The sequence below is a fragment of the Arvicola amphibius genome, chromosome 3 (assembly GCF_903992535.2).
Source record: "Arvicola amphibius chromosome 3, mArvAmp1.2, whole genome shotgun sequence".
In the NCBI taxonomy this organism is placed as follows: Eukaryota; Metazoa; Chordata; class Mammalia; order Rodentia; family Cricetidae; genus Arvicola; species Arvicola amphibius.
Genome location: NC_052049.1, coordinates 142,735,246 through 142,758,438, shown reverse-complemented (window position 1 = coordinate 142,758,438; position 23,193 = coordinate 142,735,246). Strand labels below are relative to the sequence as shown.

The following is a 23,193-nucleotide window of genomic DNA, read 5'->3' as shown; positions in this document are numbered from 1 at the left end:
AATTAGCGCAGCTGACCATCAAGCTGCAGGGACCTGTCTACTTTTGCCTTCCCATCGCTGGAGTTGCAATCACATGCCAGGGGCTTGGCTGGTTTTCATATGGGTTCTAGGAATTACGATCTCAAGCTTGCATGGCCAGCACCTTACCAATGCAGGCAGACCTCAGCTTGTTCTTTTTTTTATATACAACTAAATTGGGGACTTGAAACAGTGGGGCATTTGGCAAACACTTCTTACATTGCCACTTCTGTCCCAGGAGCTCAGATTTGTGCAGGAGAGACATGCAGACATGTTTCTTGAAAGGATTCTCAGCAGTTTCTTGTATAGAGATTTATGTATGTGACTCAAATTATGTTTTCAACATTTTATTGTATCTATTGTTTAATAAGGTCCTTTTAAATGCAAATTTTATGCTAATTATTAATAAACTTAGAAATAATAAACATTGATTTGTACTGTCAAAAATTATTCTCCTATAGGTCCAAGATTAATTTGTTTTTACTTTTTAATTTATAAGGTGCACCACTGAGACCAGAAGGAGTGTGTGTGTATGTGTGTGTGTGTAAAAATATTAGTTCAAAGCAATTTTGTTCATACAAATTTTGTTCATCAACCTCTGTTGATGAAATGTGCCCCATCTTACCAAGATAAAACAGAAGTTTTCCCTACAATGTATCCAGATCAAGATGAAGTTGAGGGTCAGAAGGTGGAGAGCTTGGTTAGCATACACAAAGCCTGGGGTTTGACCCTCCAGCATCACATGAACCACGCATGCTAAGGTGAGCCTATAATCCCAGGGCTTGGCAGGTGGAAGAAAAGGATCGGAGGTTCAAGGTGGTCATAGGTCAACCTGAGCTATATGAGACACTGCTTCAGTGAAAAATTAATTTGGTGTTGAGCCTAAAAACTGGCATGACTGTCATAACTGCCTCATTTCAGATCACAGACTTCATTGAAATGTGCCCATCTCAAAACTTAATAACACCAAATACAAATTATTAGAAATATATGATTATAAATTCATCAAATAAGACAAAATTTTCTGTTAGTTATTTCATTTTTATAGGTAGTTCAGATATGGAAGGCAGTTTTAAAATTGCAATTCAGATCATTTCTCAAATAACACAAGGGCACTAGTCGCTGGTAGGAATCTTTAGAAATTGCTGTGGTTTTATATATATAATGGAAGCTGTGGATGAAATGACCCATTTAACTAGTATTTTGCAAAATCTCAAATCATAGCTATATATAATGATCTCAAATAATGACCCCAAATAACAATGGAAACAGCCTAGTTTAATCGCACAGCGCAGGAAAAGCTTGCTGATATCCTTTCATCCTTTATTTTTTTCTAAGGATTTGTGTAAGTTTATTTACACATGTGTGTCTGTGTGAGCTATATGCACCAGCTGCATGTGGAGCCCAGAAATCAGTGGATGGCCTGGAACTGCAGTTACAGGTGGTTTTGAGCCTCTCCGTGTCGTTGTTGGGAACTGAACCCTGGACCTCTGGAAGACCAGCAAACACTCCTTACCACCTCTTCACCTATTCACCCCTCCTCTGGTAGTTAAACTGCCCTGTCTGTAAGGACAGCAAGCAGCTCCTCTCTAGAGGAACTGGCTTTAACATGTAAACTTGTGATGTATTGTGGCACTTTGCCTTATAAAAACTCCATGAAGTTTTACTGATCACTTTTTTTCTCTCTTCAATTTCTGGATTTGAGAAAGGGTATTAATGCTACACCTTAAAATAGCAGATTAGGAATGTTGTAATTTATAATTATGGTTTGTGAACTTGGAAAAGTAAGGCTTGGGGCGGGAGGACGTGGGGCTCTACCGAGTGCAGCAGGGAAGGGAAGCCTGCCAACTGTAATAAAGATGACGGCTCCTGATGTTTTCCCCTCCCTATGCCGCTGGAAGGGCTGCGCCTAAGTGCTTTCCACAATCAGTCAGCACCGTGCTACAGGCTCATTCTTACATCTTCTAAACGTCTTTTATGTTTGTGATTTACGCCCACAGAATAACCAGGAAAGCCGCATACTGGAGCATTCCAGGAGGAGCCAGAGTCGGGTCAGTAAACTTCCTAAACCCAGCTCTGCGCTGGGAGCTGTGGGACGCGGTTTCCAGTAAACACTCTGGCCCTCCCAGCGCAGGCTTCTTCCAGAGCGGCATGCTTTCTTAAGCTAAACCATGGTGGAATTTAATCCTTTCTCGTGTTTTGGAGAAAGCGGAGGGTGGCGCCTACACAATTTGATTTGGTGTAAAAATACACACCAAATCTGATTTCTGTTACATTAAGGCATTCTCCGACAAAATACACAGAAGAAGGGAGGAAGCAAATTGTGCACCAGGACCGTCTTACTAGCTTGCTTCCCGAATACCTGACCACGAATAAAAAAATAAAATAAAAGGTTCAAACTCCACTTTAATTGAATATTTAATAGATGATTTAATGGTCAAGTTAAGATACATTTTAAATGCTAAATATAAAAATGATTTGTGTTTGCTTACTGGAAACATTTGTAATACTAGCCAACACATATAATAAACTAATATTTAAAACAAATTTACTGTGGGGGCCAGTGCAATGATTATTTTCAATTTATGAAAACATTGCATTCATCAAACTATAATTTTGACTAATATATAAACTAGGCTTTTATTAAAATGAACACATTAGCAGCGGGTTGCCACTGACGGGGAAAAAGCGTTAACTCTCACTTCTAAACGTTTCTTTTCTCTTAAAAAGTGCTATTGGAAATAGAGAAATGGCACCATTTTCCTTGGGAAAGGCTCGAGTTAATCCAGAAAGAAACTCATACATATTCGTACATAACTGGATTCACTCTTTTGTAAAAACTCCATCCTTTCTATCCTGGTCTGTGAGGTAGCATCACTTAAAACAAAACAAACAAAAGCTCCACAACTCTGAGACTGTCGAATAGGAGCATGGCATTCTAGTTCGATGCCACACTCTAAGAGTTCAGGTCAGCACAGGAAAGCTAACAAGCTAACTGTCCTAACTGATGGCTGAATAAAAGGGGTAGAAAATCACTTTACTTGGTAACTAAAATGAAAAATCAAAACCACTTTAACATTATTCTAAAGCAATAGTTTTCAACATGGTCGCAACCCCTTTGGGAAAATTTTATCTCCAAAAATATTTACATCATGATTCATAATAGTAACAAAGTTACAATTATGAAGTCACGATAAAAATAATTTCGGGGTTGAGGGCCACCACAACATGAGGACCTGCACTGAAGCCTCACAGCAGTAGGAAGGCTGAGAACCACTGAGGCTTTAGAAAAGTCAAGGATTTGGCAAGACCAGGAAAGGTTTGCTAATCCACTGATCACATGCTCCCTGGACATAAAGGTAAAGGAATACTTTGAAGTCCTGAACTTGCTATTTCTCTGGATATTTTGAATTGACCTCACTTCTTGGAAAATTTGAGACTGAGATCCCTGAGGAAAGTCTAACTCATCCTACTCCAGTGCAGCCGCCAGCATCAGACACTTCCCACAGACAGGGAAAGCCGTTCATTGGTTTCACCCTTCCGGTGGGATGAGCTCCTCAGACATAGAGCACCAGGCATGTCCTGATGCACAGAGGGGATCAGGAAAGTCTGTACTGCATTACAGGTGTTTTGCCAGGACTTTCTGAAACAGTTGCATGCTGCAAGGGTGTCAGATTAAAAAAATAAATAAATGAGACCACCCAACCTCAGCAGTTTGAAAGACATACAAATCAATGGCATAAGGGAAGCAAATGGTATAATAACTCTGGGATTAAGTAGACGATCTCGAGATATATATCATAAGGTTTAACCATGGAGATAAGGCATGCATAGCAACTTAAAAATATCACATTGCTTACTTCACTATAACCTTGCTTTGCTAAATTCCTTTCATAAAATTAAGATTGTTTCATGTGGTAAAAAGAAATAATAGAGGCAATTCCTGGAAAATTTCAAAGAGCAAACACTAAATAAATTGAATATTAAGGACTTGTTAGTGCTTCAATTCAGGATGTCAGATTTTAAAAATGATGAATAACGTCTGTATAAATCCATGTTTTAAAACTAGGAACAAAACATTGATGGCGTCTCTAAGTTATAAACATCTCAAATGAAGCTAGGAGAGATGGGAAATCAAACCAAATCATCGGATGGAATTTGAAGTGAACGTTAGAAGTAGATCAGAAGGAAAGCAATTTGAAATAATCATGAAGTAGAGGAGAGACCTGTGCCAAGAACCACAGTCATACACGGACAGTGTTGTTGATGAGATTTGAGCTCTGATGACCACAAACATTGATGGTCATTGTTTGGACTAAAATTAAGGAGGTAAAATTCCTTTATGTAATATGAAGAAAATGTCTTTCTTATGATATGTAAAGCACTAACTGTCCTGGTTAGCTTTAGTTTTCAATTTGACACAGTTTAGAATCATCTGAGAAGAAAGTTTCCATTGAGAACTTGTCTGATGTGGGAGGTCCTTCTGTATATGTGTTGCTTTTATTGGTTAATGACTAAAGAAGCTAGTTTGGCCTGTGATAGGCAGATAAAGCTAGGAGGAAAAACTAAACTAAATGCTGGGAGAAAGAAGGCAGAGTCAGAGAAATGCCATATTGTCGCTGGAGGAGGCAGATGCCAGAACCTTGCCAGTAGGCCAAGACCTCATGGATTAATAGTGATGGGTTGATTTAAGATGCGAGAGTTTGCTAGAAATATGCATAAGCTAATAGGCCAAACAATATTACAATTAGTATTGTTTTTGTATGATTGTTTTGGGGCTGGGAAGCTGAAAAATGAACAAGCAGCCTCTGACTACACTTGTCCAGACCTGATTGCCCCATGGACATGCGTATGAGGGATTATCTTGATTATTAAATGATGTAGAGGGTCACAAACTGCTGTGGGCAACACAATGCCTAGGCAGGTAGTCCTGGACTATACAAGAAAGGTAGCTAGCCAGGCGGTGGTGGCGCACGCCTTTAATCCCAGCACTCGGGAGGCAGAGGCAGGTGGATCTTTGTGAGTTCGAGACCAGCCTGGTCTACAAGAGCTAGTTCCAGGACAGGCTCCAAAGCTACAGAGAAACCCTGTCTCAAAAAGTAAAAAAAAAATAAAAAAAGAAAAAGAAAAAGAAAGGTAGCTAAGCAAGAGCTTGTGTGCAAGCCCTCAAGTGGTGCTCCTCCATAGAGCCTACCTCCAGGTTCCTGCTTTGAGTTCCTGCCCTTAATGATGGACAGTGAACTGGAAGTAGAAGCCAAACAAACCCTTCCTGGGTTACAAATATATGGAAAAAAGAAGGTTTATAAGGAAATCAAATTTATAAACAAGTGTTACTTTACAAGGAAGGTGCCAAGAGTAAGGATAATTTGATAAGCTGTGTTCCATGTTTCTTAGTGTTGGACATATCTGAGTTCTTCCAAGATGATGCATCTTAGGGTTGTCTGGATCTTTCAGCTCCAAGTCAGAAGCTTTGACCACCAGGTCCTGTTTGTCCCCACCCTGCTTTAGCTGGGCTTCCCCCATCCTGACCGGCACTTGGTGACCTGCTTCCATGATTGTCCTTGCAATCTTCCCTTGTCACTCTGTATTTTCCCAACTGGTGTCTGTCATCTGGGTCTTTTTCTAAAAGTGGAGTTAGAGAAACAAAGGCTGACAGGAAAGTAGCATCTCTCAGAAAAGAAGGGCACACATATACCTGGGCAAGACGAGTTCTGTTGACTGTGCAGACCTGGCGGGAGGATAGCTCTCTTCAATGTGCAGACCTGGCAAGATACCCACCAGCCTAATGGAAACTCCACAGCCAAGACTGCCACTAGTGGAGTCCTACAGTCTGCACAGGCTGGCCTTGTCACTCTGTGTATCCATTGTCCCTAGGAGTATGACTTTGATCCTAGTTGGGGACAGATACTGCAGGTAACAACTAGGGTTGTAAGCATCCAGGTGTCACCTACCTCATGGTGGGATGGATCCTCCTTCCGAAAGTAGGGCTGAAAGGTGCTCAGTTTCATGCTGAGCACAACACGGTTCCCAGATCGCACGCTTCCCCTTAAAACTCCTGTTCTGTCAATCACCAGTTTTCTGTCTCCATGGAAATGTGAACTTTTATGTCTCATGCCACAATAACCTCCTGGGTTCTTAGATTCCTGCTTTTCAGAAACTAGAAGCTACATCCTATTCTTCTACGATGCTTACTACACAGCTTGACATGGAGAGGGCCTAACATGTATTCGAAGAAGTGAAAAGTTCAAAAGATGGATGGATGGATCTATCAGTTGGATTATCAACCTGTTCATTCTCTATTCTGGCATTGATATATTAAGGGATATACCTTGAATATAGCAAGGAATATTATGGAGTTATAAAATACTTTAAATATATTTTAAATATTAGAGACTATAAATCACTGTATGAAAAAGTAAGGTATCTTAAGCTATATTTTGAATTTATACACGTTGAGTCACAAATGCAACCCAATCATTAGTATTATCACATGACCTTATGTATAGATGATCTCTTTGTGCCCATTATTTTCTCCAATTTCTACTATAGGTTCACAGATTGGGAAATTTCACACTAGCTTTTAAAGCCAAGATGTCCTTTATATAATTTGTATTATATAATAAAGCGCAATTAAGTTGAAAATTGTGGAATTTTATTTAATGATCCTTTTGGGACAGGGCTTCTTAGTGCAAGGACTTCCTATTGTCTCATCAGGCAACATGGTCTCCATGGTGACCTCGTGTGTAAGATCTGAGGACACTGGTATGAGCAGGTGGATGGGACGAGAGGCCCTTTCTCTGTGGGTGGAGACAACAGCAGCCAGGTTGGGAAGCCAGCCCCTGGGCTTGGAGGGAGGAGCTGACACAAGGGAGCTGACAAAAGAACTCCCCTGAATTATGTGGATCTTATTGGTAAAAGACAGACAGAGAGAGAGATGTCAGACTACCTAAAAAGACTTTCTGTAAAGAGTGCTGCTCCAGCAGGGTAGGAACTGCATAGAGAAAAACAAAGGCCATGACCAGCAGAGGACAATAAAAGAAAATATACAAAACAAATTTTCTTCAAGCAAGCAGGTTTCATACTACACTGTATTCTCAGGAGGCATACTATGTATTATCTGGTTTCCTTCAAATCCCATCAAAATTGTTTTTTCCCTCTACATAGGTCAATTTCTCTTGAGCTAAGTAGGCAGATTTGAATAAGTGCCCCTGAATACAGACTTTAGAATAGAACAGTCATCCCTGTAATGACCACTTCCATTTTCTTCCTAGTTATGGACAAGCAACTTGTCATTCTGCATTTCTTATTTCTTGAATCAGAGTTTATTGATATGTGCCTGCCAATGACACTCATTAGTCATTGGTTCATTCCTGCAACAACACATGAGAATCCCTTGTCCTGTACTAGGAGATGCGTCTGCTGCTGGAAGCACAAGGTAAGTTCCACCTTCTGTCCCCTGGGATCCTGGAGTTGTAGGGGAGGGAGCTGTGTAATTGAGCAACTTGAGGAGCAGGTGGTTCGTTGCATTTTACAAGTGTGCCCTCCCAGCACTGGGCAAGTGGCATAGTTGAAAATCTATGTCTAACAGTGAACCTTAGACATAGCAAATGCTAACAAGGCATTCTGAACCTCTCCAGATCATTCCAAGGTTGAAATAGCACAAATATATCACACAATCGAAACACAAAAATGAAGGTTGAGTCAGGAAGACAATCCACTTTCTCATGGGAACAGGATTTCTGGGGCATAGAGACCAGTGGGTCATTTCCCTTGTCACTGGCCCCTTCCCTAGAAACCGCCCTATGCTGCTCCACATTGTGCTACAGAAACCTGCAGAAAGTGCAAAACTCACTTCATGTCTGCTTTTTGCTCAAGGAACTTCATCCTTAATTACACCAAGATTATTTTCTGAGAATTCATACCAGAATTATCTGATGGAATTACAATAAACGACTTGACAAACATCACAGGAAGTGGCCAGTTCCATAAAACGGGGTGGGGGGCTGGAGAGGTGGCTCAGTGGTTAAGAACACTTGTCACTCTTGGAGAGGACCTGAGTTTGGTTCCCAGCATCCATGCCAGAAGCTCATAACCATTGTGACTCCAGCTCCAAGAGACTCACATGCTCTTCTGGCCTCTGCAGGCACCTGCTCTCACACTCATGACATACACAGACAGATACACACAGACACACAGTAATAAGAACAAATCTGGATGAAAACACAGTTCAAGGTCATCCCTAGCTATGTAAGGAGGCCAGAACAAGCTGACTGGGACCTCCCAGGCTGTGAAGGTTCTTCATTAGCTGGACAAGAGAAGTGACAAGGGATTGGAACAAGCTGGAAGTTCCTGGGAGGGTGTAGCACAGGGTTGGACTGAGCGTTGAGAAATCCACACCAAGACATTGAATCTTTAAAGAGGAATAAGAGACAATCAGGTCAGGCTGGGGGACACGTTCTTTCAAACTGCAGATCAAGGCAAAATGGGTACATAAAGAGATAGTAGCAAAGAGACACATGAGCAAGTATTGGGAAGAGTAGTTGTCTAGAGTCCTCTGTCTCCATGCTTCTGACCCTAGGTGTGTTCTTCTCCCTCTTTCCCTCCCTCCCTCCCTCCCTCCCTCCCTCTCTCCCTTTTTCCCTCTCTATGTGCATGTGTGTATACGTGTATGTGTATGAATCTGTTTTGTGTTCGGTGCATGCTCTTGGGAGGACACCTCTGGGAAAACACAAACTTCAGTGTATATCAAGATCAATCCTGGTTGCTAAAGCACGGAGATCAACTGACTGTTCCATCCTTGACCTTCCTTACTAACTAGGAGTTGGCTGAATCTTCAGAACAAAATTGCCCACTGCTCATCTGTTTATTCATCTATTCAATAAATACTTCCAACTGGCTAGTAGGTGAAAGAGTGCTTTAGGCACTGAGAAGGAAAAAGACAGATTGGCCCCATCCTTGTTCCTGAATGATCTGTGTCAGGGGGCAGACCTCAGCTCCAGAGAACAATAGCACCAAACACATTGATTTCAGCAAGAGAGTCTAGATCACTTTTTCTTTGTCAATAAATTTAAATGGGAATGTGGACAATAATCAATGCCATGGGGCTTGCAAACCTTTATCAAGGAAATGCTTAACTCTGTTGTTTGACACCACCATCGCTGGACAGCTGAGCCAGGCTAGTATTGTGATGATTTGGATTTTAAAAGATGACAAAATTTCAGATTTTCATATAATACCATGGAAAACATCAGTCTTAAGCTCTGTGGAAAATGAAAAAACTTTTAGGTAAATAAAAAAAGAGCAGAAAATGGTTTGTCAGGAGCAGTGGAATCTTTAAGAAAACTCAGAGGCAGAAACATCAGAGGAATTCAGTAGAGCTTGTAGGTGTGAAGGTTAAACGATGAGGGAGGTGTCTGTTTTATATGGAGCAAAAAATAAGACAGGCCATCCATTGAGCCAAACTACCTCTAGTGTCTTTGAGAAAGTATATAATGTATGTATGTGATATGTGTGAGTGTGTGTGTGTGTGAGTGTGTGTGTGTGATGCCATTTTTACTTATTTTAGTCAGTTAATATCTATCTAAAATATAAATGTCTTGGTCTAATGAATATTTTAATGTATGCCCGCAAAGGTTTACTATTCCTTCCACGCACCAAATGTTTAATCCTTACAGCTAACATGTTCATGCTAAAAGTTCTATATTTCTAACGTTTACCAGTGGGCATTTCAGCAAAACTTCTTAGGTATTTTTTTAACAACTAAATGTACATAAGCATAAACTTATATTCCAGAATAAAGCCTTTACAATCAAGTGCATTGCTGGTGCAAGGGTTAACAGTAGGCTGCATTCAAAGCTTTGCAGTGGCCAGGCATTAATAGATAGTGACTGATTTGGTCTGGAGTAGTCATTCTCAACCTTCCTAATGCTGCAGCCCTGTAATAGGGCTCCTCATGTCGTGGTGACCCCCAACCATAAAATTATTTCTTTGCTACTTCAAAACTGCCATTTTGCCACTGTTATGAATTGTTATATAAATATCTGATCTGTGACCCCAGTGAAAGGGTCCTTGGACCCCCAAAGGGGTTGTGACTTCATGTTGAGAACTGTTGGTCTAGAGCATTTTATTTCTGCTATCTTGTCAGGTGTCTGGGTCTTTGCTGCTTTATAATCACTCATATGTAAGATAAAATAAAGAAGCAGAGAACAGATCCAAAGTGATGGATTGAGCTAAAAGTAAGGTCCACCCCCACAACCCAGAGAGGCCCCTCTTATAAAGGTTCCACATCCTTCCAAAACAGTGCCATTCACTGGGGACTGAAGCCTATGGAAGACATTTCAGAGTTGACCACCAACAACCCCTGTGGCTCCTCCCCCACCCCACCCTACCCCAGCACACATACACTCACAGAAGCCTCCCTCTGAGAGTGTCATTCTGGAGAACTGGAGAAAGATGAGAGGAGTAATCGCGGGCAACCGGAGAATGGCATCAAGCAAACTTGGAAGAACTTAACCTGGAAAGTAGACTGTATGGGGTGATGTGTGGCTATATCACTCATTGGCAATAATGCCTAGGGCAAGATTTTCTCTTTTTCTTTTATTCTTTTGTTATGTCAAATGCATTTGTACATTAAAAAACATTAATTGTATTTACTAAAGGAAAGAAATCCATACTTTTCTAGACACGGGTAATTCCTCCCTGTTCATTCTTCTTCTGTCCTCATGACCCCCACAGTGCTCCTCTCTAGTAACATCTACTTTCAGGATGACTGATAGTTGATTCTGCATTTGAGAAGAAACATATTTGTCTCTCTGTGTCTAGCCTACTTCACTTAGTATAATGTCCATGAGTTCCACCCCTTTCTCCAAAAACAAGAGAATTCGGTCCTTTATTGTTGGGTAGCATTCCACCATGTACTGCATACCACGTCGTCTTCACTTATTCACCTGCTGACAGGAACCTAGGCTGACTCCACATCTTAGTTATTGTGAATAGGGTCATAATAAGCCTGGGCATGCAGGCTCCTCCTTAGTAAGACGGTTTTGCTTCCTGTGAACTTATCTGCATGAGTGGGTTAGCTGGATCATATATTAATTCTAATTTTAGTCTTCTGAGGAAGCTTTCACACTGTTTTCCAAAGTGGCTGCAGCAATTCAGATCTCCATCAGCATGTACAAGTTCCCATTTCTCCACACACTCACCTAGCATTTCTTCTGTTTCTTCTGTGAGATCAGTGATTCTGGGTGGAGTAGGCTCCACCTTCTTTACACTATTCAGTGATGGTCAGACATTTACTGGTCATTTGTATGTTTTTCTTCCAAAAACTATTCAGATCATTCTGCTATATTGTTTTGTTAGACTTTTGGAGTTCTTCATATATTCTGGATATCAGCCCTCCATCAGATAAATAGTTGGCACATATTTACTCCCTTTCGTTTTCTCTTTTGCTGTCTAGTTTGGTATAATCCCATTTAGTATAATACTCACTTTGACTTGGGCATTCAGAGTCCTATCTTGGAACTGGCATCCATGCCGATATCTCAATGTGCATGCCCTCTGTTTCAGTAATAGTTTCAGATTGTAAGATCTTATATTATTGGCACTAATCTAATTTAACTGATTTTTGTACAGGATGAGCAATGGACTCTAGTTTCAACTTTCTGTATGGACTGAAACAGCTTTCTCAGCACTATTTATTGAAGCATTTGTTTGTTTTTCCTACCCATGAACATGAGAGGTCTGTCTGTTTTAATGTATATCTTTCTTTCATTGGTGTTTCATAATTTTTATCACAAACATCTTTACTTGCTTGGTTAGGTTTATTCCTAGGAATTATCATTATTAACATATTATTTTAACATATAGTTTTAATGAACTAATTAGTAATAATAATACTTAGGTTCCCTCATTGGGGTAGCTTTCATTGTTTCCTCTGTAGCAAATTCATTACTGTTATAAATAGACATACCATTTTTGTATATTTATCTTGAATCCTGCAACTTCACTGGATTCATTCATTAGCTTTAATAACCTTTGTGGAGTCTTTTTTAAAATAGAGGAAATTTCTCTTTCTCTCGTAATTTAAATCTTTTATTTCTTTCTCTTGCTTGATATGTCTTGATGAGATGAAATTTCTAGTACTGTAATGAAGAGAAGTAGTGAGAATGAACAAGGTTTCTTCCTCATCCAGTTTGATGTCAGCTATGAGTTTGCAAGGGAGGGGGACAGATGAGCACTGGATGTTTCTCTTCAGTCATCACATATCACAGATGGGTTGGTTGGTTGGTTGGTTGGTTGGTTGGTTGGCTGGCTGGCTGGCTGGTTTGGTTTGGTTTTCGCCACAGCATAATGGTATGAAAATACACATGTCTGCATAGAACGTTACTAAATAATTTAGACTACACAAAGAACTCTGAACTAAACTAAACTGCGTGAATGATGATGGCATTATCAATGCCACTGTTATTCTGGAAGGCTGAGGATAAAGATGACAGGTTATGGAAGCAATGAGACTCAAAAAGAACACATGTCTAAAGGAAAAGAAGAATTATTCCTGAAAAGAATTTGTGATCTCACTTAACAGCTGCCTCCTCCACCTTGACCTTTTCTTGACTGACTTCTCTTGATCCTTCAGGTCTCAGCTTAGAGATGTTTGCATCTAAGAAGGTTTCTTAATTCTCAAATCCTGCATAAGTAACTTCTCCCATGTGCCCCACAGCCTCTGTTGTAGCTCACCCTCATAGTTTCAAGTTGATAATAATGTTGAACACCAGGGTGGCTTGGTTTTCCTACATCTTAAGTTTGATTCTGGTTTATATCCCTTATTAGAGAACTCCAGTTTGTTCTCTGACATCTACAACATATATGTACAAAAGTAGAAATATTTAAAGGGAGTAATATTTAAAGCCCTTATCAGAACTTGGATTTGACAATATCATTTCAATGTTGGCATGATTAGTGTTATCTTTAATCCAGAATTTCTTGTCAGGAGAATAAATTTATGCTTCTCTTAATTTTCTGGGGATTAGTTTATCAAAAATAGAAAAATCTGCAGATTATTCAAATATACATTATTGAAAGTAGACCTTCAAGGAAACCTTTGTAGAGTGAATCTTCTCTACCTTTAGCACACCAGAATATCACAGCACTCCTAGACCTGATGCTGCGGTGCTAGATGCAGGAGTCAAGTCATCTCACCAGGGTTAGCACAGGCACCATTTTCCTTAAATTCCAAACACAGAACAATGCAACCAGAAAAAGAGATGCCACTTGTCAACTCACATGAGGTTCTATCTAGAGAGAACACCTTAGACGCTCCTGACAGATAGGTTCCCCATGATGTGTCTCTTTGCATTTCTGCTCCTTGCTAATTCAGCATCACATGGAGATTTCCTAGGCAACTGCTATGAGCATAAAGAACTTACCTCTTCTCACTTGGGCATAGAGACCCTATTGAGGATAAATGAAGATACATATAATATATAAGTACTGTAAAGGAAGCTATTCCTTATGAGGCACTTAGCTATACATCAAAGTCTTCCTTTAGTTAGACAGATATCCCTTTTAGCTCTGCATTCAGAGACAATCAGAATGTACTCATTGTGCCAATGTAAACTCAGATAAGGTGATCCATCCTTACTTGACACACAAGTATACAAATATTAAGACCTCAGATGAAATACACAACATGAAATGTAAGAAGACACTGCAAAATGTTTAAGTTGCAAAATCATGGAGTTCAAAGACCCGTCACTTCATTTCCACATCCCTTGATTCCTGGTGCCTCCCATATGCACCTCGTACACATCATTCAAGAAACCCAGTGATTTCCTTTCTAATGAGAAAAGAGACAGCCACAATGGAGCCCTGCATTTTCTTCGGGGTTATAGATACACACTGCCGAGCCCAGATATTTATGAAAGTGCTAGAGATTAGAACTCAGGTCTTCAATGGCACCCCACTCACTTTGTTTTTATTTATATACAGTACAAATTTCTTCCTACAAAACATCGATAACTACAATAGAATCAGATGTTCTTTAATAGCCTGATGATGATGCGAACATAAGAGAATAGATCCCATATGGAGTATGTGGCTCCACTCGTGAGGAAACGATACACTGTAAGCTCATACACCCCAACACATTCTCAGGAGTAGGAAAGCTCCATTGAAAGAGCAAACAGGTAAACTGCTCACTTACTTTTCAGAGGGGAGGAGGTTCCCACATACGGTAGCTCTATCTCTTCAGTCCACCCCACCTTGGAGGTGATACGCATCCTCTCACAGACGGTGTGCTGTGCCACTGGGTCTGGTTGGCTGCTGACGGGTGTGTTCCTCAAACTCTTCAGGTGCTGTTGAACTTCGGCCAGGAGGACAGCTTGTATTGCTTCAGTTACCTGGGAGAATTTTCATTTTCATGAATTATAGAATATTATTTCAAATTATAAGCAGTCTTGTAAAAAGATACCCAAAGCCCAGAACCTTGAGCTTTTCTATAAATAATACCACCCCATTCTGCTAAAAGTCACATGAAATGTCTCTCCTTATGAGCAGCGATGCAGAGAGAGACTCACAGGTGCCTAAGCTGCAGATGTGGATCCAGCCTTACACAAGTTACGTATAGCACCCCCTCTAAGACTCAGAGAACACTGCAAAAGAACAAGGGAGGTGAGCCAAAATATAGGGTAACAAGCTACGAGGTGCCATTCCCTAGACCCAAACACTATCAATTGTAGTTACCTCCACTGGGCCCACACTAGACCTACCCTCAACCATCAATCAGGACAGGGGAGAGGATTAAGGGCCCTATCTTTCACCTTGGAACTCTTAGCTATTGGTAGATTCTTGGAGACAGAAGTCACTGTTTTTAGTTGTGTGTCCATAGCTGAGCCCAACAGGCTCCAATTGTCTTCACACACATGGTCACACAGATGCCCCCCCCGGTTGATCTTATTGGGTCACAAAACCAAACAAACAGACAGGAATGTGAGAGGAAAACTTGTGGGGAGGAGGCAGGGTGGACAAGAGTGGTAGGGGGCAGAGGTGACAGTGGTCAGTATTTATGACACGCGTGCATGAAACTAAACTAATAACAATAAAAACTAAGATGTAATCAAGGTAGGGTCTGGGCACCAATGTCAGCCTTGCATTGTTTAGAAAATGCAAGATTCTGAAAGGGCACTGGAGAGGTGTTTTTAATGACTCTGTCTAATGATACTGTTTTCATGTTTCTCAGATGATGCAGAAATCTTCTGTATTGTTCAGAGCCACCAGCAGTCGCCAGGGACCCAAAGAAGTTGAAAGAGAATTGTGAGTAGAACATTGTACAAAGCAGCTCTCTAAATTGGCTAATTTCATGTAAGGAAATGCCTCAGAAAAGGCCACTTAAGCCGCAAAACAAATAATAACTAATTCTGCTCCCAAGAGAATTCACATCAGACAAGGGGTTACCTCTGCTAGGATGAACCCAGCTCTCATGGCCGCTCTTCTCTGCCCTGACCTTTGTGTATCCTTTTGGGACATCTCTATTCTTTTTGCCTGATTGATCCCTGCCTATAGTTCAAGCTTGGCGAAGGGAATGATCTAGAAAGTCATCTTGCAGGATAAGAATAACTGCCTACTTACATTCTCAAAAAAAGGGGACTCAATGAATCTTAGTAGCAGGAATCTCCTCTGATAACAAGAGGACGATGTCATACCTGTACGGCCTGGTCTCTCCAGCAGGTGATTAGCTTCAAAAGTGAGATGTCAGCCTCGGGTGTGTGGTACTCATTCCTACCTAGACATGCAGAAAACTCATTTTAGTAATGCCACTCAGGCTCAGTCCCTGATGCTGTCTGCACAGTAGGACCACCTGGGGAAGATTACTTCTACAGACACCAATGATCAGGTCCAACCTTATGGTGGAGTGTGATTTAGCAGGTCCAAGTACGGGAACGGTCAGCCAGGTATACTCTGGGAAAGTATCTCAGACGACTTTCAAGCCAGAATAATTACAGACACTGTCACACTGCACTTATTTTTATACTTAATTCATCTTCCTACCTCTTTACCAAACTAGGCCAAAGCACCAGAGTTTTCTGTTTCTTACCTCCTTGTACAAAGACGTCAGGCTTGCCAGAAGTCAGCAGCCATCACGGGTAAAATCAGAGACTGTATTGGCTTCTGCTCAACCAGTCATTGCTCTCCTACCAATGGGTAAAACGCTACTGCTTCATGCTGTGTGCGAGGCATTGTTTCTTCCAAGACTGTACTCTTGAATACCCTTTCTCCCTTTGCCTTAAGTCCAGTGAGAAGTTCTAACCCCAAGGAAGGGCTTGTTCTATGTGCATTGATCCATACAGTGACTAACAGTTCATCACACAAAAGAGCAATTAATAAAAACTAAAAGTGCCTTTTCATTAACTGAATATATATATATATATGTATATATATATATATATAATATCGAAATGAGAAATATCAGTCACTTAAGGCTTTCTGATGAGTGCAGGCATCGTGAAGGTCTCAGTACTGAGAGCAAATAGGGAAGCATGGTGGAGGCTTTCTGTGGTGGGAGACTGCAAATACACCTGTCTTCTAGAGTTAAGGTATTGATTCATGTTTGACATTCTAGTAACAATTATTGAGATTAGTTTTTATTCATTATAGTTTCTATCAATCATCCTATATAGAAACAAATTACACAAACACATATACAGTACATATACATCTTAACTTACATTAGTGATCAAAGAATGGTGATGGTAAAAACATACAAGGTATAAAGTAAATTAAGAACATAAAAGAAGTTGATAATAAATTGCTTGGTTACTACTCTAATTTTTTTCTAAAGAAGTGTGTAATAAGGATTTGAAGAAATCAATCATGGTACACAGACCTGTGTCCCAGAACAGCCTCATTCTGCACACTCTTCCCACATCTCTACGATGCAGAAGAGGAGACTTTCTTTTGATCTCCCTCCTCTCTTCCTCTCTCATCTTGATGACCTTGTGTCTTCACCTTCAAAGCTAAGGCTTGGTCTCAACTGTAACTACTTACTGGCATCGTGGGGCACTTCACAGTATGCTTTAATGCGATGTTAAAATTTTAATATGATAGAGATACCAGAGCCAACTTTTCTTGGCAGTGTCAGGGATTCATAGAATTAATTGCAACGTCAGGGGCAAAGATGAAAAGAAAACATCCCAGTCTTGTCAGCATTACTCAGCCACCATTTCTGCTAACAGGAGTGGGCACTGCTTCCTGTCAAGCCTTGAAAAAGAGAACTCCGCTGTTATTTCACTTTTCAGGATTTGGATTTAAAAAAAAAAAAATCAATCGCCAAGAACTGAGTCCTTTCCTATACCTCCCCACTCATCTCATTTCTTTGTCTACTATGGAAGAAGAGTATTTTATTTGTCTCAGATTTCAACTGCATGTGACATGGGTGCATATGTGTGCCTATGCAGGTCTGAGTTGGACAGCGAATGTCTTCCTCAATGAGTCTCCACTTTAGTTTTTGAGGCAGGGCTTCTCGTTGAACCTGGAGCTCACTGAGTGACTAGGTTGCCTAGCAAGTAAGTTTCAGGGCTCCTGCTGTCTCTCTTGGATTTCAATCATGTGTATCCATCCCTGGAATTTATGTGAACTCGGGTCCTCATAATTGCATGGCAAGCATTTTGCTTACCAGATCATCTCCCCATCTCTTAATCTTAATTTAGTCTTAACTGTTAAAAATGGAACCCAAACACCAAAATAACACTAATTCTTAAGGCTGTTGAGCTGCAGACCCACAGGGGAAGCAGGAACACCCTAGGATCTGGTTAGTTGTTCCAGCTTTATAGAAACATACATGTTAAACCTTAAATTAGAATCCTTTTCCTAGCCCTACAAAAAAAAAATCAAGGAAGTATCCATATTAAGAGCTTCTACATACTAAGAAGATGGCAGGGGCTACCTAGAAGGGATGTAAAGCCATGCAAATGAAGAGTGATTTGATGAGGAGAGAAGGAAAAGGAGAGGGAAGGGTCAGATCTGCATGGCAAAGCTGTGTCTCTGGTTATCAAAAGTCTGACTGTCATCCATCTATCTAATTTTAAAGGGTTCTGTTTTCTCCTGAGGATAACAGAAGCTTCTTATGCTTTTAATGCATAGGTTTCTTCATATATCAAGTGAAACTTCCTATGCAAACCATTAACAGAATTCTTGGACCATATCAGGACCCCATAATTGAATGCTATCAGTAAACTCTCCTAAAATCTTGCATTTTCTTTTTCATAGTCTTGTGGAGTCACTGTGCACCACAGCTCAGTGGTGCTTAGCTGCAGAGGCAGCACTGCATCAGGCTAGAGACCTTATTCTCATTTTATATAGGGATTTAATAAAAATGAAAGACATTCCCAAGGGTGTGTACCTAGTAATCTACAGAGGAACTTGAACCCCACTTGCCTAATTCATTCCTTTTTCAAACATTCTTCTAGTCAGCAAGTACCCTTGAGGGGTACTCACTTGTCAATTTTTTTTAAACACTAATCTAGAACAATCACACGTTTCTTTCTAGACACTAGACGTAATAATGAATAAGACTGTCATAGAAATGAAAAAGATCATTATTAGTGAAACCGTGTCTGGAGAATGGTGCAGCAGCGGAAGAGGTGGGATGTTATGGAAGGAAGTGGGGCAGGATGAAGGGGGTTTGGGAGGATGATGGTGAATGGAGGGACAGCAGGTAGGGCTCTGTGGACACCAGAAGAATGGACAATCCAGACAAAGGGAGGGCTGATGCTGAGGTCTGAAGACCTACTTGTCATGTCCCTTAAGGATAAAGAGACAAATGTAGGTGCAACTTCATTCTGGACCAGGACATGATGTGTGGATGTGGTGACTTGGGCAGGGTCTTGGGATTAGGGAAATGATGTAGCTTGTATCCCAAGGTGAAAAAGAAGGGTTGGGAATGGAGTGTAAGAGGCAGGGGTAGGAGTAGGGAGTGGTTAGGTAGCGACCTACTATAGCCATATCAGGGTGAAGGGTCATCCACAGGGTGTGATCATGGGTAGTCAGAAGAATCAGACTCTGGGGTGACTGAAAGCTCACACATGGGATAGGAAGTTGAAGACAACATGAGACAATGGCATCAAAGTTCTGGACCTGAGCAACAGGACTGAAGATCCTAAGACTTGGAGAGGCAAATGGGAGATGTATCAGCCATTTTGCATTAAAATGCAATCTAAAGGCTGAGACGATTACTCAGGAGAATTTGAGATGGTTACACACATAAAAATAACCTCCTGAAATAGCAAGAAAGCTCTCTGATAGGAGTTTTGGGGAGGGTGTAATACAGCAATGGATGCGATCAATCTTCCAATAAATCACACAGGACTTTACTATCCAAACATTACATCTGCTGAGAAGTCTCAGCAACTTGGGCATGGAGCGCCCCATAGATGCAATCTATGCATTTTACAGTTATGTATTTAAGCATTGCCATCCAGTTACAGAACTATGGTTTTATTTTATAGGAAAGAAATATATGCTTGTGTTATTAACTCTCTTACCATTTTTTAGGTGACCATAGAAGCTTGACATATTTAAAATATCACTTCCAGGAAATTTCCCCTTGTTGTGAACAGACTCCATTTTGAAGGGTCTGTTGAGAAAAAAGTTTTAAGGGTTATTACTTTAAAAGTATGGTAAACTCTTTGATAAGCTGAAGATGCATGCCCAATACTTCCTTAGCAAATTGGGGATTGAATAAGACTTATTTTCATCATTGTCTTCTACACTTAATTTCTCAACTTTGATCGATCTACATTCTCAAATGAACTTCAAATCTTAGCTCATCAGAATGAACTGTGGTCCCCTTTACAGGACAGGTCTTGCTACTATAGAGTGAGGTATCTGACTGCTATGAGTGAGTCCTAAGGTTCACACCCACCAGGGAACTCTCCCCAAGCACCAGCAAGTCTTGTGCTGGGTCATTTGTTCCTGACATTGTCAAGGATGCTGCCACAGGTTGTTTCTTCAGAACTCAGTGCAGTCACGCAGTCTGTTGGAAAGCATACAGGGATTTTTCTCAGACTGCACAACTATAATAAAATGTTGGTAAAATAGACAAATTTGTTGGAAGGATTTGGAATGACATACCCAGTAATACATTATTTTGATTACTCAATAAAACATAGCATCCTGGCTCCAGTCGGTCAGATTCAGAAGAGCTGACTTAGAAAAGTTCTCATTCTGACACCTCCATTCCAGAGTTCATTGAATGGGCAGTTGGGATTTTGCTTTATTATGAGACAGGGTTTCACTGTGTAGCCCTGGCTGCCACAGATCAGCCGGCCTTTGCCTCTGCCCCATGTGGAGTACTAGGATTAAAGACATGCACCAACATACCCAGTATTTTAATGGGTAGGGTTTTTTTTTTTTTGAAGCATAGACAAGTTCTAGAGATCTACTTCCCTCTGCATCCCCAAGGTTGGAGTTAGAGGGACCCACAACCACACCCAGCTTTCATGTAGGTGCTGGAGACTCAATCTCAGGGCTCCATGTTTGTATGACACCACAACATCTTCCTAACCTAAATGAATATTAAAACATCTAGACATATAATTATCCTCCAATCCAAAGAAATAATGGGGAAATGTATTTTATTTTAAAAGAGTTATGAATTTAAAAGTTGTTTTATCTCTAACATCATCTCCCAGCAGAAGGAAGATGACAGCGCTGAGCACAGAGAATGATCAGAACAGCTTTGATGTCTCTACTAGAACCATCAGTCTCTCTAGTGCTTCTTACCTGTCTATTTCGCAGGCCAAATCCAAAGGCATGTTCACTAACTTATTAACTAGAAAGAGTCTGCTCAGTAAATATGCTATAGTATCTGATTGCTGCAAAGCATCACAGTGATTCTCTAGGCCTCTGGGAATTCCAGTCAGGTTCAGAAGTGTGGCTGTGTATTTATTTGACAACTCTAGAACTTTTCTGGAGAACAGGTTTACTCCTGAGTACTCCTTCATTTCAGAACTACATGCATCCCACCCAGGTAGCATCAGAGAGAAGAGGTCTTCATTTGAAGCAAGTCCCAAAGACACAGGACACTGCAGCTTTAAGATGCTGAGATGCCTGGTACACAGGCTGTCTAACTCTTTATCCACTCCCCACGGCAAAACACAAGACAGAAACAACTTCGCCATGTCTATTATGAGGCTGGCATCCACCTTTCTGGATGGCTTAGGGCGTGTCTTCTTGGAGCTCTTCATTTTCTTTTGTCTTTTAATGCCATCACTCTCCTCTGGAAGTTTACTGGCATTGTCCCCAGGGGACAAGCTGTCCCCACTGGACTTGGCTTGTGCCTCGGCCTGGAGAGAGCTACATGAGGCTTTGTTTCTTCTTATTGTCAATGTTTTCTTCTCTACTGTGCTCTTGGCTCTCCTCAAGATGTCACTTCCATAGAATGATCCAGAATGGTCAACATCACTGATGGGAGTGGGTAGCAGTAGTTCCACAAGATTTTCCAGATCAAACAGGAGAACATGGAAGCCAATGTGACTCCATTTTGTTTTCACAGGCAAGACATTGAAAGGTCTTGGGACTGATGTAGCATCAGCAACCTGAGGGGAAAGATGTGAACATATCAGAATTCATAATAAGTATTATGGTTTCATGATGCCATTGTGGAAGAAGAAGAAATATTTAGTTACAGTTAAAGGGAAGAATTATTAAATCCCATTTTTTTAAAAAAGCCATGACAACTGGTTTTGTTTTAGATATGAAACTTCCCTTCTAAATTGAACATCATAGATTCTACTGGCAACTGTTATAAATGTCCCTTTCTCAAAGAATTTTCCCTAAGTAAATTTGAACTAGACTTCTGGAGAACAACAGCCCTAGATCAGAGTCTTTTTAGAAAGAAATCATTTTACTTGTGTGTGTGTGTGTGTGTGTGTGTGTGTGTGTGTGTGTGCCCGTGTGCGTGTTTTTGCGTGTGTGCAGGTACGTACAAAAGGCAGAAGACAGTGCCAGATCACCTGATCTGGAGTTGCGGTCAATCGTGAATCACCATATGGGTGCTGGGACCAATATCTGGTCCTTCACAAGAGGAGTACATGCTGTTAACTGCTGTGACGTCTCTCCAGCTCTATCCCATATTATGTGTGTGTGCACGTATGAATACACACATGCACAGGCATATGTATACATACAGTGAGTATGTATGTATGCTGCAAACATATAACAAGTGAGACAAAGGGAACTCACACTGAAGAAACCAACAAGCTGCCCCTGTTTGGATCCCACAGTGGAGCATGCCTTGATGTTAGGACCGCCCACTAGAGCTAATCTCAAGTTTATGATTCCTTTGCTTCCACTTAATAACTTCAACGTGTATCTTCAACTGACCTATTAAGAGTCACTGACAGATGTGTATACCATAGCTATTAAATTCAGCAAAACAGGGCAAATCAATGGAAATGGGAAAGTTCATGTTCCCGTGAAAGTCAGGATTATGCCAGTTCAATAGTCTCAAATTCAGAAAACACACTAAAAATTATACTTTCCCCATTTCTCATTATAAAAAGTTACCTTCTCTGCGAAAATAAAATAATTATCTAAATTTTTTCAAAATTGACAACTTTTATGACTTTTAAAATTTAATTACTTTTTAGTTTTGACTCATGAATCTGAGCTGCGGCATCAAAAGGCTTTCATGTTCTTCTATCTTGGTGTTCAACTGCCCAGTGACTGCTGTGAATTTCCCCGCTGCTCACTGGTCTAATTACTTGGGACACCAATCGATGTATTTATCACCACTGGACACAAAATTGTGTAATAACACTAAAAACAAGGACAACAGCTAATCAAGTAGGTCACCTTACTTTGGTCACCCCTTTGACCTTCAAAGGTTTCCTATAAATCAGAAAGCACATGTCAAGTTCCAAGACATGTTTCTCACTTATTTAGATCACAATTAACATCTTTTAATAGTTTTTTTAATAAATGTTCGAAGTGACATCTTTCTTTATCTGATTACCATGTGCTGGCCTTCACAGTCTGTGGGTCCTTTTGCCTTTATTTTTGTTCCTTCTTTTTCTTTAATCGCTTGCTAAAAGTTTCTCAATGTTGATACGTTTCTTAGAGAATCAACTTTTAAGTTTGTTTTAGCCTCCCAACAGGATAACGTTTTCCTTGCGAGACGGT

General features: G+C 40.6%; 1 protein-coding gene across 2 annotated transcripts in view; it reads right to left on the bottom strand.

Annotated features, from left to right (window-relative positions):
* Wdr72 (WD repeat domain 72) overlaps positions 1-23,193 on the bottom strand; it is a 152,426-nt gene that overhangs the window by 57,767 nt on the left and 71,466 nt on the right. For both annotated transcript variants that reach the window (XM_038321935.1, XM_038321936.1), the window contains exons 14-17: positions 20,794-21,608; positions 19,554-19,645; positions 15,717-15,796; positions 14,219-14,414 (exon numbers count right to left, since the gene is read on the bottom strand). In XM_038321935.1, coding sequence (XP_038177863.1) covers positions 14,219-14,414; positions 15,717-15,796; positions 19,554-19,645; positions 20,794-21,608 — 1,183 coding nt within the window. The remainder of the gene's footprint in view (positions 1-14,218; positions 14,415-15,716; positions 15,797-19,553; positions 19,646-20,793; positions 21,609-23,193) is intronic.